A 16,920-nucleotide genomic window follows, 5' to 3' on the forward strand; every position below is an offset into this window, starting at 1 on the left:
ATCAAGGAGGTGAGTTCCATGAAATCACATTGGCAGTGCAGACTCTTTGGGCACTATTTTTAAAGATGTAGAAATAAAAACAAACACCAACCGCACAGAAACAGAATCTGCCCCAATCGTCACAGAGTTCTATTGAGCATAGAACCACCCGGCAAACCCCCCACGTCAGGTTGTGTTTGGGGTAAAAACAAGTGTCAGCATCTGTATGTCTCTCTGAGAGAGAATGTTACTGGCCAGGTGCATTATTGATCTTGAACAAAAGACTCTTTTCCCTCAGGCAAGTCCTGACCTCTGGCAGACGCAATTCTGAAATCAGTCTTCAGATAACTCAGGCTTGTAACTCAGAGCGCGATTCTCTTGCGCTCTCACTTAAGCGAAGAAAGGCTGGTGACTAGCAGGAAAGGCTGAAAATGAGAACTGTGCCAGGCGCCAAACAGTTTGCAATGCAACCGGCCCATTCTCATAGGCGATATCGGGATCTCACCGTAGTGTGGCGAGAAACCAATCATCATCACTTAAGCCCTATTTCCGTGCAATTAACGGGAGCCACCCCATATCCAACGGCGTCCTGTGACTCATCAGCTTCCCCAGGAAGTGGTCACACTGTTGCCGATTAGTACTCCTTTCGAAAAATGTGCACCTGGTGGAAGAGCTTCTGCAGGAAGCCGGGGAGGTGAGTAGCCATCGTTGCTCACAGGCAAAGTGCCCGCGGGTGCTGGGCTTGCCACTCCAGTGGTTGACGAGGGGTGGGGTACACACAGCTGGGGGTGGGGGGAACCCTCCTCAGGAGTGGGCTGCCTTCCGGGGGAAGTAGGTGCTGGGGGTGCACCGGTGGGGGGGGGGGGGGGGGAAACTGCCCGTGGCACTACAAAACCAACCTCTAGATTGTGTGTATCCGTTGCGGGGGCAATCCTTGTCCCTGCCCATCTGCCCCACCGATCACCCACTGACTGCCACAACCTCTGGCCTTGCAGCTGAAGGCTATTGCTAATAAGGAATTGGCAATCATGGCTAAGTGAGCACTTCACACAACCCAAGTTGATTCTCCTGGGTGGGCGGGCCATGTAGCATCCCAATCAGACCTTGCTGCCTGGACACTGTACCTGAACATGGCAGGAGGCAACACCACAGAGGCAGCAGCCAACATCCGAATACCCAGGGGATGGGACACATCTCCGGGGACATGTCCACGGCCAGAGGGTGGGTGAGTGCCATGGGGAGGAGACCAACTCCCGGTCCAGGTGACGTTATGAGAGAGAGTCTGGTGCTGGTGAGAGGAGCCTGCTGCGGTCGGGAGTGCTTGGGCAGGGCATTCCGGGTAGGGGGGAGAGGAGGATTAATGGGGAAATGGAGGGTCCCGGGGTGGGAGCCACCTCTGTTTGTCAGTCTATCACCCTGTCCCAATGCCTTGCAGATATTGAATGCTATGGCAGGGATTTTGGACCGAGAACCTGTCCTAGTGACGCTGCTGCTAGGCCAGATGTCGGAGACGAGGGCACCAGCAGCGTCTGCAGATGCTCGAGGCGACCCATGTTCCAGATCTCGACCCACACCTGAGGACCCGGCCGCCCATCAGATCAGGAAGAGACCCAGAGGGGGATCCCCACGATAACCCAGGATGTACAGGCATCGCTGGTCGTTTGAACAGATGACAGACATCGCATGCCGCAGGAGGTTCCGCCTCAACAAGAAGATGGTGACTGATTTGTGCCATGTCCTTATGGACTTGGCACCACATGGAGGAGGATGGTACCCACTCCCGGTGACTGTCAAGGTCACCACAACCTGAACTTTTATGCCTCAGGATCATTCCAGGGCTCGAGTGGGGTCTGTGTGGTATCTTGCAGGCCACAGCCCACAGGTGCGTGAAACAGGTGCCCTGTTTGCCCGGGCGGAAAACTACATAATGTTTGACATGGACCAAGCCCTGCAAGATGCCCGGGCAGCAGGTTTCTCTGCCATCGCCGGGATGCCTCAGATCTAGGGGCTAATAGATGGAACACGTTGCCCTGTGCACACTGGGCTATCTGGGAGTGCCCTACGTTAGCAGAAAGGGGTTCCACTCCCTGAACATACAGCTCGTGTGCGATTACCAGATGAAGATAATGCGTGTGTGTGTGCATGCTTCCCAGCAAATGTACACGACACAACATCCTGGGCAGTCAGTCATCCCCAGCCTCTTCAAGGACACCCCAGAATGAGCAGTTAGCTCTTGGGGGATAAGGGGTGCCCGCTGAGGACCTGGCTAATGACGCCAGTACGATGGCCGGAGACCGAATAGGAGACCCAGTATAACGAGGCCCATGTAGATGTAGCCACCCAGGCTGTGATTGAGCGGTGCATTGGCTCCTCAAGATGCAGTTCCAATGCCTCAACCACTCTGCTGGTGCACTCCAGTACTCACCCCCCCCCCCCCCCCCCCCCCCCCCCCCCCCCGCCCCCCGGAAGTTTGCCTGCTTTGTGGTGGTCTGCTGTGCCCTCCACAACCTTGCAAAGCAGCAGGGTGAGGGACTGTAGGCTGGTGATGAGGAATATGTGGCCACCTCTAAGGAGGAGGAGGACAGTGAGGAAGAGGCAGTGCCGGACCAGCAGGGTCTGGAGGACGAGCCCAGGCAGGAACAAGAGTTCCAGCCGGAGGCTGCAGGACAGATAGCAGAGGTGAGGATCCGTTAAGCCTGGATGGCCAGGAGGGCCCTCATACTCACTCGATTCACTTAGGATGTGGCGTGTGCTACGTTCTTGTGCTTTGCCGGTTGGAATAAATGCACTGTAGAATGTCTAGTTCTTAGACTAGTTACATTTTTATTATTTAACAAATGCATGGTAAAGATAACTATAAAATATCATCAAAAACTACAAACAATAATAAATTAACGATGAGCTACTACAAACTATGACCTTCCACAACAAAGACTCTCAATCAACTATCTGAGTAGCAGTGTCACGTGGCTGTTCGCCACTGCCAGCTGCTGATAGGAGGTCTTGTCTGTCATTATATACATAACTGTTTATGCATATCATCACAGCCTGGTCAGTCATCACTACCTTACCCCCCCCCCCCCCCATCTCCCACCCTCCCAGGGCATGTGTTACATCAATCTCGGGTGCTGGGACTTTGTCGGCACTGTCAGCGGGTCAATGTCGAGGGCAGGGGAGTGATGATAACCCACAGAGAGCTGAGCACCAGTGCTGTTCAATCTATGACATAGTCTGACCACTGCCTGTGTGCTGAGTGCTTGATCACAGCCATCACCTGCATGCGGTGTGCCCGGAGAGGGGGAGATGCCTGGAGAGATTGGCCAAAGTTTTGGTGGTCGGCCCGCATTGCGGAAGAAAGTGACAGAGGATCATACTAGTTGTACACTTCCCCACTGTCCGATGGTGCCGCACCCCCTCCCCCAGGTGTCCTCAGTGACCTTGATGTGTTTTGCCTTCCTAGCTCTACCGCTACACCCTGGCTGTGTCCCCAGGATGCTCATTAAAGGTGGAGAAAGCCAGCTGCTTACCATGTCCCGTGGCTTTTGATGCATCTGGCGGGTGCCTTCTGGGGGCTCTGGGGCCAGAGGACCCCCGCTCACTTGTCGGTGGCACATGCACAGCCATGCCGCCCTGTCCTGGATGCTGACTGTAAGACACAGCCTCATCAGAGCTGTGGAACTGGGGGAGCTAGTAACCACCGGCGGCACTCCATGGACTGGACCGGGTTGCCAGCCAGCACCCTCTTCTCCCGGTCAGTGCCCAAAGGGCACTGGGAGTCAAGTTGGGATGGAGGGGCAGCTGCTTCGAGCCCCGGCTGCCCCTGTATCTGCCAGCCCTGATGGCTCCCCATGCCTGCACCATCGTGTCGACGCCCTCAGCGATGCTCCTCAGTGACTGGGGCAAGCTCCGCAATGCCGTGGCCATGCGCGGCTGAGAGCAGGACATGTCCCGCAGAACCTCATCAAGGTCAGCCTGTTACTGGGTGACATCCTCTGGTGAAGCAGACATTCTGTCGAGGCCCTCAGCCATGGTCGTCACCGACTGGAAACGCCTTGGACACCTCCACTAATGGTGCTGACATCGTGCACCAGGCTTTCCACTGCGGTCGCCACCTTAGCAGTGTTGGGCTCAGTACCACGCATTGCCGGTGACATCTCCTGCGCCCATAGCCTCTGGGACTCCTCCATCAGCCATGGAAGTGCTGGAATGTTGCTGATATCTCACTCTGAATGTCCCTATCGTCTTCGTCAGCTCCAGGATCGCCTCTTCCATAGGCTCAGCATGAGGCTGGAACCGAGCTGCGTCCTGGGATCCAGCAGATCTCCGACTGTTGTCTCGCCTGGGGGTTCCTGCATCCACCTGATGCACATCAGCAGCTATGTGGTGCTCACCAGATTGTGCACCAGAAGCCTAACCACTAACATTTCCCACCAATGTGCATGACTCTGCGCTGGTGGAGGGTGCAGATGACAGCCTTGACGCATCAATCGTGAGTTGGGTGGGAGATTTGGATGGGGTGGATGCTCAAGCGAGGATGGAAAGGTCTCAGGGGGTGGTGGGGTTTTGGTGTCAACTCACTCGTACTCCCGGCATAGGTTGTTGACTCTATTCCAGCATTGCAGTCCTCCTGGTCAAACACCCGGTGGTCCCAGCCACCACCACCTCGTTCCAGGCAGCCCTGGTTTCCCTGTGGCTGACCCTCCTGGACCCTCGGGGGAACAGGACATCTCTCCTGGCCTCCACTGCGTGTAGGAGCCTCCCTGGATCTGTATCCTGAATCTTGGCACCGGTCTCCTGGGTGCCATTGTTTCGAGTAGGGTGGGGTTGGCTGAGCAAGTGCTGCTTAAGCGCTGCTTGATCTTGTTAGCAGGAATCTGGCGATTGCAGTGCAAAGGAATCGGCTGGTGAGCCTTCATTTGCGGCGAGAAGCCCGCGGGGCCTCGTTAAGTGAACCAATTAACGTTGAATAGCATTGCTGTCCTCACTGGGCCAAGCGCCGGGAAGCTCGCAGCAGTTCCCGCTCGCCACCATACTTAGAAATCTTTTCGGAGAATCGTGCCCTCAGGCATGAAAGACTGGCAGATCAAATTTATTGTTCCTTTTAGAAGTTTGAGGGTTTTCTGACCAATAACATTGGTTTACATTAAATATCAGCCACAATGGCACATTTGTTGCTTTAAAAACAGGAGCTGTTCTTTCTTCTTATGATAGATAGGGCAAGATTTAATAGCCGGGTTGCTCCATTAAATAAAATAAATTAAAGGTTGCGCCATGAGCGAGAGTGCGACTGGGTCGTTAGATCATGGGAGAGGCTAAAATGGAGAACCCGTGCCTGGCGCAGATCAGTTTGTGATCTAACAGCACTGCTTCCGTTGACAAAATCAGGATCCTGCGCGTGGCGAGAAACTAATAATCACTACTTAAGGCCATTCTGCACACAATAGGTGTGATTTAATGGCCATGTTGCGCATAAGCGAGAGTACGGCGAGGCCATTAAATCTCAGGAGAGGCCAAAATCAAGAACCGTGCCAGACGCCAATCTGTTTGCGATCTAATTGGTCGGCTCCCATTGGTGAAATCAGGATCCCGCCTTAGGATGGCAAGACACTAATAATCACCATTTATGTCCAATTACCATATAATTAATGAATGCAACAACCTATCTAACTGCCTCCCGGGATCTAACACCCCCCCCCCCCCCCCCCCCCCCCCCCCCCCCCCCCCCAGGAAGTGGTCACGTGGGTGCCGATTAGAACTCCTTTTTAAAACGTGAAACTGGCGGAAGAGATTCTGCGGGGACCCGGGGAGGTGAGTAGTCATCTTCGCTCCCGGGCAATGAGCCGGGGGGGGGAATGGGTTTGCTGCCCCTGCTCGGAGGGGGAGTAGGGGATGCCTGGGGGGTCAGCCTCGGTTGGGCAGGGCTGCCTTCGGTCGGTGGGAGGGGAGCAAGGAGCTGGGGTGGGGTGGCCACCCATGGCCTGGGCTGGTCTGGGCTGCCGTAGGGGCAATGGCGTCTCAGCGCCCATGCCAACCCCTGGAACTTGTGGCCTTGTTCCAGGGCAACACCAGTCCCTGACCGCATGCACCACCGACCACCCATAACTTCTTCTGATCGTGGAGGCCTCTGGCCGCACGGCTGAAGGCTGTTGCTAATTTGCAATTGTAGTCAAGTGAGTGCTTCACACATCCCAAGTAAATCCATGTATGTAGACGGGCCATGTGGCATGTGGGGATGATTGCCTAGCATCCCAATCAGTCTGTGAAGCCTGTACACTGTGCCTGAATAGGAGGCAGCACCACAGATGCAGCAGCAAGCATCCGAACGTCCAGGGATTGGGCCCCAGTGCCAAGACATTTCAGCTATCAAGATGGTGGGTATGTGCACTGGGGAGGGGACCAGTGCCTGGTCAAGGTTGGTGTCTCGGCTACAGGGTGTGGTATCCAGTGAACACGGACCCCCACTGCGGCCGGGTGTGCATGGGCAGGGCGTGCCGGTTTGGGGGGGAAGCAATGGGGGGACTGGAGGGTCTCGGGTAAAAGGCACCGCTGATTGACAGTCTCACACCCTCTCCCAATTCCTTCCAGGTATTTCATGGTATGGACAATCTTGGGCCCGACTGAAGTTGCCCTCATTGTGCTGCTGGCAGACCTAGCGGCAGCAGCGTTGACAAAGTCTCAAAGCAGCGGCCCTTGTACAGGGCCCCGGCCAACACCATGAGGACCCAGTCGCACGTCAAGCCAGGGAGGGACCCAGAGGGGAAGCCAACGATGACCCAAAGGTGCAAAGGTGTACTGGTCTTGAACAGATGATGGACAGCATACGCCACGGAGGCTCTATCTCAACAAGGGGATGATGCGGCATCCGTGTCCTCGCGGACTTGGCACAATGTGGAAGAGGAAGATACCTTCTCCCGGTGGCTATCAAAGTAACCAAAGTCCTGAATGTTAGCACCTCAGGATCATTCCAGGGCTCGAGCAGGGAGTTAAATGGCATCTCACAAGCTACACCCCACAAGTCCATCCGTGAAGTCACGGATGTCCTATTTGTCCCGGCAGTGGACTATATGAACTTCGACATGGACCAAGCCCAACATAATGCCCGGGCAATTGGTTTCTCTGTCATCGATGGGATGTCGCAGGCCCATGGCCTAATAGATGGCACCCACGTCGCCTTGAGCTCACTGGGCCATCAGGGTGTGCCTTCCATGAGCAGAAAGCGGTTCCACTGAACACCCAGCTCATGTGCAACCACCACATGAAGATCATGTACATGTGTGCACTCTTCCCAGGGATTGGGCTCGACAGCTGCATCCTGGGGCAGTTGGACATCCCAGAATGGCCAGTTTTCACTTGGGGGGTAAGGGATACCCGCTGAGGACCTGGCTAATGACGCCAGTACGGAGGTCAGCGACCGAAGCAGAGACCTGATACAATGAGGTCCATGCAGCCACCCAGGCTGCCATTGAGCGGTGCATGAGACTCCTCAAGATGCGGTTCCGATGCCTCAAACGCTCTGATGGTGCATTACAGTATACCCCCCATTGAGTCGCCCGCTTTGTGGTGGTCTACTGGGTCCTCCACAACCTGGCAAGCAGCGGGGTGGCGTGGTGCTGGAGGGGGAGGGACATGTGTCCACCTCCGAGGAGGAGAATGAGGATGAGGAGGTGCCAAACCAGGAGGAGCTGGAGTACAAGCCCGGGGTAGATGCGCACGCAGGACCAGTGGCAGCGAGGAGGGTCCAGCAAGCAGAGAGGGCCAGGAAGGCCCTCATCCTCACCTGCTTCATATAAGACGTGGCCCTGTCCATCACTCCTCCTCTCCCCAACGCCCCCTTCCCACCCTCCTACACCATCCCTCAGACTTTCCCTTCACTCCCTATTCCCCAACCCCGTTCACCCTTGGCCCCTCCGCCCCCATTTTACACCCGCCCAGAGTCTGTAGCTTTACTGCAGGGTGATGGGACTGTCTTAGTCCTCTGGGAGCTGAGGGCCCCAGGGCAATTGGCAGCTGCACAAGCTTTCGCTGTACCACCGTGTTCTGGGTGCTAACTACAAGACACGCCATTGTCAAGGGGGGATGGGTCTCAGAGGAGTGGGTGGTCGCCATTGCCACTCTGTAGGGTGGCTCTGGGTTGGCACCCAGTGCCGCCTCCTCTTGGTCAGTGCATAACGGGCCCTGGGGTTCACCTTGGGACGGAGGGCTGCCCCTGCAGCATCTGGCTCTGCCTGCCCTGGCAGCTCTCCAATGTCTGCAACACAATGTCGAAGTCCTCAGCAATGGACAGGGCCTCACGGTAGCATGGTGGTTAGCATCAATGCTTCACAGCTCCAGGATCCCAGGTTCGATTCCGGCTTGGGTCACTGTCTGTGTGGAGTCTGCACGTCCTCCCCGTGTGTGCGTGGGTTTCCTCCGGGTGCTCCGGTTTCCTCCCACAGTCCAAAGATGTGCGGGTTGGGTGGATTGGCCATGCTAAATTGCCCGTAGTGTAAGGTTAATGGGGGGATTGTTGGGTTACGGGTATACGGGTTACGTGGGTTTAAGTGGGGTGATCATTGTTCGGCACAACATCGAGGGCCGAAGGGCCTGTTCTGTGCTGTACTGTTCTATGTTCTATGTAATGCTACTCAGTGACTGGGACATGCTCTAGAGCCCCCCGGGAATGACTATTTGCAAATGGGATAAGCTCTAGAGCACCCCGGGAATGACTATTTGCAAATGGGATATGCTCTAGAGTGCCCCGGGAATGACCATTTGCAAATGGGACATGCTCTAGAACGCCCCAGGAATGACTACTTGGGATTGGTTGACCTCCCCTAGCGACCTGGACAAGGCCTACAGTGCCTCAGCAATGACGACCTGATATTGGGACATACTCTGCAGCGCCTCATCAAGGTCCGCCTGGTACTCGGTCACATCCTCCAGCGACTAGGACACACTGTCGAGGCGCTCAGTCATGGCCGTCACTGACTGAGGCACTCATGCTGCCGACATCATGCACCGGGCTCTCCACTGCGGTCACCACCCTAACAGTGTTGGCTTCAGTGCCACGCATTGTTGGCGACATCTCCTGTGTCCATACCCTCTGGGTCTCCTCCAATCAGCTGTGGACCTGCTGGAGGGTCACTGACATCCCCCTCTGAATTTCACAGCCGCACTCTAACATCTGCATCAGCTCCAGTCAACCTGGTCCAAAGGCACAGCATCTGACTTGGGACCCAGAAGGGTCCTGGAATCTAGCAGACCTCTGATTTCTGTCTTGCCTGGGCATTCTGCCTCCACCAGATGTGCATTGGCAACTGTGTGGTGATCACCAGAATGTGCCCAGAAGCATGACTACTACCATTGCCCACCGAGGTGTCTATTGCTACACTGGTGGAGGGTGGGGATGAAAACTGTGATGCTACGATGGTGGCATCCTCAGACCTCTCCTCCAAGGTGTTCTCATGGGAAGCAGGGGGGTGACCATCCCGAATGGTCCGTCGCCGTCGGATGGAGATCCATGTTATCAGTGGGAGGGATGGGTCAGTTTTATGGCATTAATAACCCTCGTGTGATAGGTCATCTGGGTGGGAGATGGTGAATCCTTGCCTCTGCGTCATACGACAACCTCGACGTCGGTTAAAGGTTTTCCCTCGGCAAGCCCAGCAACCTTCAGGGCCCATTCCGTATCGGGACTGAGACCTCTGATGTTCTGTACCCTGCCGCCCATCTGGGCGCTCTCCCGTCTGTTGCAGACCAACTTCTCCTGCGGGGACACCGAGGTGGCATTGTTAGCCGTATGCGTCGTTCATCATGGGGATGGTGGGTGGTGGAATATGCTCGGGGGGTGGAGGGGTGCCCCTCCTATGGAGGTTGGGGAGACGGCCCTTATGTGTGAGTGGGGTAATGGGGAGTACGGGGGAGGGCCAGGGGTTGGGGGTGGTGTGGGCGGCACTGCTGGACATGGTGGGCTGGGGAACAGAATGATGCTGGGCGGGAGCTGTGGCATGCGCAAACCCATTGGGGGAGGAGGGGGGATGATATCAGGGGTCTGATGCCAACTCACCCATGGGGTCCGGTGGAGGTCGTTGATCTTCTTTGAACACTGGGTGCCGGTCCACCTGGTCACACTCCAAGCTGCAGCGCTGCCACTCCCTCACAGGTGGCGCTGGCTGCCTTGTGGCTGGCCCTCCCAAGGTCCTCAGTGGAACAGGGCACCCTGTCTGGCCTCGATCGTGTCCAGTAATCTGCCCAGGTTAGCATCCCCGAATCGTCGGGCTGGTTTTCTCGGCTGTATAGCTGCGAGCTGAGTGGAGTGGATTGTGAAGGAGCGGTTTATGTGCTGCTCTCTCTTGTTAGCGGCCAAGCGCTGTCCCGGAGAATCAGCCGGCGGGATCATAATTTGCAGCGTAGCGCCCGTGGGGCCTCGTTAAGTAGCGTTTCCCATTCGCTACCACACTTAGAAACTATGGTTTAATCACGCCCAATTAACGGGAGAGACCCCCAACCTAACGGCCTCCCTTGATCTAAATGCCACCCCAGCAAGTGGTCACGTGGATGCCAATTAATACACCTTTTGAAAAACGTGAAGCTTGCGGCAGGACTGCTGCGGGCACCTGGGTAGGTGAGCAGCCATCTTCACTCCCAGGCAATGAGCCTAGGGGCAGTGGTGCTCCATCTGGTGGTGCTCGGGAGGGTGTAAAGGAGCCCTCAGATCGCCAGCCTCAGTCGGGGGAGGGGGGGGGGGGGGGTCACCATCAGTGGTAGGGTGGAGTGCCGCCCCTGGGCTGTGGGGTGAGGGGCGGGGGGGTGGGATTAGAGTATGCGGCAGGGGCGGCGTGGGCAGCACTGCTGGACATCGGTGGGTCAGACACTAGCTGCCCTGTGGCTGATCCTCTGAGACCCTGGGAGTAACAAGGAACAGGAACATGCATCTGATCTCGACAACGTCGAACAGTCTGGTCATCATCCCTGAAGCGTGGAGCTGGTCTCCTCAGTGGCATAGCTGCAAGCTGTGCAGCTTTAGCTCTGCAGGATCAGTTTAAGTGCTGCTCTCCCTTGTTAGTAGGGACCTGGCGGGTCCGGCCCCAGCGAATCAGCTGGCGGACCATCATTTGCGACTCAAACCCGTGGGGACTTATTAAGTGGTCCAATTAATTTGGTATAGGTGATGGCCTCGCCGTGCCAAGCGTCGGGGAGCCCGCGGCAGTTCCCGCTCGCTACCACACTGAGAAAATTTTCTGTTAAATGGCGCCCATAGGTTCTATCTGCCACTTTCTTCCAGGGCTGGAGGGTTTTGTTTGCGTTAAAAATCTGCTCTGCCTCTCTCCTCAGTGAATTTCTGCAGCACCTTGGAAAACTCTCCTGCAGCTGCATGGTCAGCCATCTCCCCCACAAAAGTCACATTATACAACCCAAAATCAGCACTATGTGCTGGTATAATTGAAATACTGTGGGCTGGATTCTCCCAAAATGGGACTATGTCCCCACACCGGCGTAAAAACGCTGGAGTTTTATTCTGGAGTTACATGCAAAAAAGATCAGTTAATTCAATGCCCTGCAGGGGAATAGCAGGGACGCAAAGTAATTGACCCAACATTTGCTGCGGATACGGGCCTCCGCACCTCTGGTTTTGAGTCCGTGCATGCGCACGGCTGTGGCCTCCAGCGGCCGCGCCGAGCGCCATGGCGGCCTCGGACCACGGAGGCAGACTGAAAATTTAGACCCCACCGATCGGCCATGGCCGAGGATCTGACCACACGGATATTAACCCTGGTCACCTCTAGGTTCCACGCTCCCCCGGTGTCCAATCATCCCGCTCCCCACCAGGGCAGCCACGGACTGAGTCCGCAGCCAGCATCCCGACTGACAATAGCAGGTTAGAATCTCGCCGTCAGGAACTCGGTCTGTCGGGAGCGGAGGATTTCTGGGTGGGCCTCTGTCAATCAGCCTTCAGCCGCATGATCACGCCGATTTTGGGTCCCGGAGAATTGCCGGACCGGCGCCGGGCCCGATTTCGGCATGAAATTGGATTCTCCGCCCCCTATCCACACCTTGTGGATTTCATTTCCTCGTGAGTGTGGATCTCTCCTACTTAAAAGACCTAGATCCTGATCTCGCTGGGCGGAGTGAGTCGGGTGACTAAAGATCAGCCTGATTTGGGGTCCTCGTGCAATTCACCCATTGCTTCTTGATCCACGTCAAGCACAACGGAGTCGCTGAATCGCGACCCTGGTTTTTTATGGTCTTTAATTTCTGGCTTTTATTTATTTCATGACCAATATAACTTAAGGTTAAAAGATTAAATTTTTTAAAAATAAATTTAAAGTGCCCAATTAATGTTTTCCAATTAAGGGGCAATTTAGCGTGGCCAATCCACCTATCGTACACATCTTTGGGTTGTGGGGGCGAAATGAACCCAAACATGGGGAGAATTTGCAAACTGCACATGGACAGTGATCCAAAGCCGGGACCTCAGCACAATGAGGTTTCAGCGCTAACCACTGCGCCACCGTGCTGTGAAAAGTTTTAATTCTTAAGCCATGGATAGTTGAGGCGATCAGGTGTACACACAAACTTATTAACAAGGAGCAAGAGCAGGCCAATTAGCCCCTCGAATCTGCCACTATTTATTAAGATCATGGTGGATCTGTTCGTAACATCGGGCGGGATTCTCCACCCCCTGCCGGGTCGGAGAATCCCCAGGGGGTGGCGTGAATCCCGCCCCGCCATTCCAACGCCGGCTGCAGTATTCTCCAGTGCCGGTTTGCGGGTGGGGTTTACGCCGCACTGGTCGGGGGCCGTTGGCAGCGGCCCTCCCCGTCAATTCTCCGAGCCCCGATTGGCCGAGCGGCCGTTATTTCCTAGCCTATCCCGCCGGTATGAAATGGACATGTTCATCACGGCGGGACCTGACTTGTTGGCTGTCAGCAGGGTCCTCGGAGGGGGAGGGGGGTGCGGGGTGATCCGGCTCCGGGGGGGGGGGGGGGGCCTACTGTCCCACTGTGGTCTTGCCCGCGTTCGGGGCCCACCGATCTGCGGGCGGGCCTTTGCCGTGGGGGACACTGTTTCCCTCCGCGCCAGCCTCTGTAGGGCTCCGCCATGACCAGCGCGGAGAAGAACCCCCTGCGCATGCGCAGGAAGACACCCGCTGGCCTGCGCATGCGCGGAACCACGCCGGCGGTTCTGCACATGTGCCAACGTGCGCTGGCGGTTGGTGCAGCATCAACCCTTCCGGCGCCGGCCTAGCCCCCGAAAGTGGGGAGGATTCCGCAACTTCTGGGCGGCCTAGCGCCGGAGTAGTTCCCGCCGTTCTTGGCGTTGGCATCGGGCCATCTGGCCAGTTGCGGGAGAATCCCACCCGTTATGTCTGCACCCATCTACCCCTGATAACCTAACACCCCTTGCTTACCAAGAATATTCACTTCTACCTTAAAATACTCAAAAACTTTGCTTCCACCACCTTTTCAGGAAGATGACAATAAGCAAATATAATCAAGATGCAAAAACATCAAAATTTCCCAGTTCTACGAAAGTTTACCATCGTTTACCTTTCTTCGTTCATTTTAATCTTGGAACCCATCTTCTACTTTTAACCAGTGCCACCAAATAAGCAATGATGCTTAATGCTGACTGACTCCCTGTACCCTGCAAAGTTTCTTATTTTAAGCTTCCTCAGTATGGAGTAAAATGCCTTTGTCTCCTGTAGGCAAATATGTGACAGTGCAACAAACAATTACTTGGTTTTCAGCTTTCCAGTTATGTTTAGTTCTGACATCCATTTTTGAATTTTTGATTTCTTTCTTTCCCCTCAGTCATGGCTGTATTCATTGGCAAGGTTTCCTCAGTGTGCTCCTGTTTCCTCCCACGGTCGAAAACTGTAGGTTAGGTGGGTTGAACATGCTGAATTGTCCCTTAGTGTCTCAAAGGTTAGGTGGGGCTACTGGGTTGCAGGGATAGGGTGGAGGCATGGGCTTAGAATCATAGAATTTACAGTGCAGAAGAAGGTCATTTGGCCCATTGAGTCTGCACCGGCCCTTGGAAAGTTCAGCCTACCTAAGCCCACACCTCCACCCTATCCCTGTAACCCAGTAATCCCACCTAACTTTTTCGGACACTAAGGGCAATTTAGCATGGCCAATCCACCTAACCTGTACATCTTTGGACTGTGGGAGGAAACCGGAGCATCCAGAGGAAACCCGCCCATGCAGACACGGGGAGAACGTGCAGACTCCGCACAGACAGTGACCCAAGCCGGAAATCGAACCTGGGACCCTGGAGCTGTGAAGCAACTGTGCTAACCACTGTGCATGCTGCCCACAAGTGCGGTGCTCTTTCCAAGGGCTGGTGCAGACTCGATGGGCTAAATGGCCTCCTTCTGCACTGTTGATTCACATCCGTCAGGGAAAGAAATTCTCATTTCCATATTAAATGGGCCACCTTTTAGTTTTAAACAGTGACTCCCTTGTTCTAGATTCTCCCAGAAGAGGCAACTTCTTCTCCGCATCCACCCTGCCAAGATCCCTCAGGATCTTATATGTTTCAATCAAGTTGCCTCTTATTCTTCTAAACTCCAACAGATACAAGCAAGCCTAGCCTATCCAACCTTCCCTCATAAGTCAACATGCCCATTCACATATTAGTCTGGTGAACATTCTAGGAACTGTTTCCAATGCATTCATATCCTTCCTTAAGTAAGGAGACTAATGCAGTACACAGTATTCCAAATGTGGTCTCACTAGTGCCCTGTATAATCGAAGCATAACCTTCCTACTTCAGCATTCAATTCCCCTCACAATAAATTATAATATTCTATTAGCTTTCCTAATTACTAGCTGTATACTAGTCTTTTGTGATTCATGAACTAAGATATCCAGAACCGTCTGCATCTCGGAGCCCTGCAATCTCTTACCATTTTAGATAATATGTTTCTTATTTATTCTTCTTGCCAAATGGATAATTTTACATTTTTCTACATTGTATTCCATTTGCCAGATCGTTGCCCACTCACATAACCTATCTATATATTTTGTAGCTTCCTTATGTCCTCTTCACAGCTTACTTTCCTACTTATCTTTGTGCATTAGCAAATTTGGTAACTGTAATGAACTCCAATTGGCTTTATTGGTTGGCCAATTGGAGTATGAGCTCCCTCAATGATAGCTCATTGAGGGGGCCCATATAATCACCTGTGTAGGCTTTGTGAAGAGTCTTAAGTTGACTGGACTGCTAGCAGCACTGTTTGTAGCTGCTCCTGTAATATCGTTATTGTAAATAAATATTGGTGTGGTGACGGAACTCCTGCCTCCCGTGGATTACTACAGTAACCATCCCACCCATCACTTCATCGAAGTCAGTTATATAAGTTGTAAATAGTTGAGATCCCAGCACTGATCCCTGTGGCTCATCACTGGTTACATCTTGCTATCCTATGTTTCCTGTTAGCCAGCCATTCTTCTATCCATGCCAATGTGTTACTCTCTACACCATGAGTTTCCACAATAACCTTTGTTGTGGCACTTTATCAAATGCCTTCTGGAAATCTATGTACAGTACACTGCCAGTTCCCCTTAATCCACAGCACATGTTACTTGCTCAAAGAACTCCAATAAGTTGGTTAAACATGATTTCCCTTTCACAAAACCATGAATACCTTTAACTCATTCATTTGCCCCATTATAACTTATTTAATAATAGCTTCTAACGTTTTTCTGATGACAGATGTTAAGCTAACTGACCTGTAGTTGCCTACTTTCTGTCTCCCTCCTTTTTTAAGTAATGGAGTCACATTTGCTATCTTTCAATCTAATGGAACCCTCCCCAAATAAAGGGAGTTTTGGAAAATTAAAACCAATGCATAAACTATCTCACTATCACTTATTTTAAGACCCTCAGATGAATCCATCAGAACCCAGGCACTTGTCAGTCCGCAACTCCAACAATTTGCTCAGTATCACTTCTCCGGTGATTGTAATTTTCCTGAGTTCCTCCCTTCCAGTTCCTGATTTATTAACTGCTTCGGGGACACTTTTGCACAGGTAGAAATGTCCACAAAAGAAAAGGTTGCGAATAACGGGAGTTGACTGTCGTGAAATCTCAACAGAGGAAAAAAACACTGTCAAGCAATGTGCAATCCGTTTTCCCATTGCCAGCAAAATTGTATTCTCAGCACAAGGGTGACAGCGTAGCACTGATGAAGGGACAATGACTGTGGTGAGTGCAGGATCAGACTCTTCTCCCCAGTTCATGTCAGATATAAAGTCCAATACAGTCCAACGCCGGCATCTCCACATCATAGATATAAAGGTGATTGCTGAAGATTCTCAAAAAAACATCCAACAATAACTGGATGCATCAAGGAAAATGTAATGCAAATCCATCATTATACAAGGTCAGAATCAGCTGGAAACAGGGATAATGAACATGAATGAGAAATTAACCAGCAATAGCTAAAATGCATATTCACGAATAGCATACGTTAGATAGAATTTAGTAAAGACTGTATTAGTATCATGTCCATGTGTTCTAATCACCTAAAATGTTTCTCTACTTATTACAGTATAATGAAACATGGCTTCTCTGTGAATGTTTGATGGCGACATGTATAGAAAAGAATATTATTTCCATAACACCTGTGGTGTGTCCCACTGTTGAACCGATTAAATGTGTCAATGGCCATCAACCTGTCAAAGTTTACGATGAAAATCACTGTTGCTTCCATTACGAATGTGACTGTAAGTACCTCTGAGTTGGAAAAAATGAATTTTTAAATTAGGTTTATTTTCATTAAATTTTATTACTCAAATTTACTGCATTCTAAATTCTGAAACGTTAGTTCTTTATGTATGTGGCATGGTAAAATATTTTGCCAATTATTCCTGATGCTTCCCCTGTTTTACTTGGAGTCACCATAATGTTGGATGATCACTCTTCTCGTCTCTTCCCATCAGTCATTCATTCTTC

At 52.9% G+C, this 16,920-nt stretch overlaps 1 protein-coding gene across 1 annotated transcript in view; it reads left to right on the forward strand.

Annotated features, from left to right (window-relative positions):
* Positions 1-16,920, forward strand: part of LOC119970928 (mucin-2-like) — a 254,661-nt gene that overhangs the window by 164,485 nt on the left and 73,256 nt on the right. The window contains exon 32 of the mRNA XM_038806037.1: positions 16,517-16,691. Coding sequence (XP_038661965.1) covers positions 16,517-16,691 — 175 coding nt within the window. The remainder of the gene's footprint in view (positions 1-16,516; positions 16,692-16,920) is intronic.

Source organism: Scyliorhinus canicula, chromosome 9, assembly GCF_902713615.1.
Source record: "Scyliorhinus canicula chromosome 9, sScyCan1.1, whole genome shotgun sequence".
Taxonomy (NCBI): Eukaryota; Metazoa; Chordata; class Chondrichthyes; order Carcharhiniformes; family Scyliorhinidae; genus Scyliorhinus; species Scyliorhinus canicula.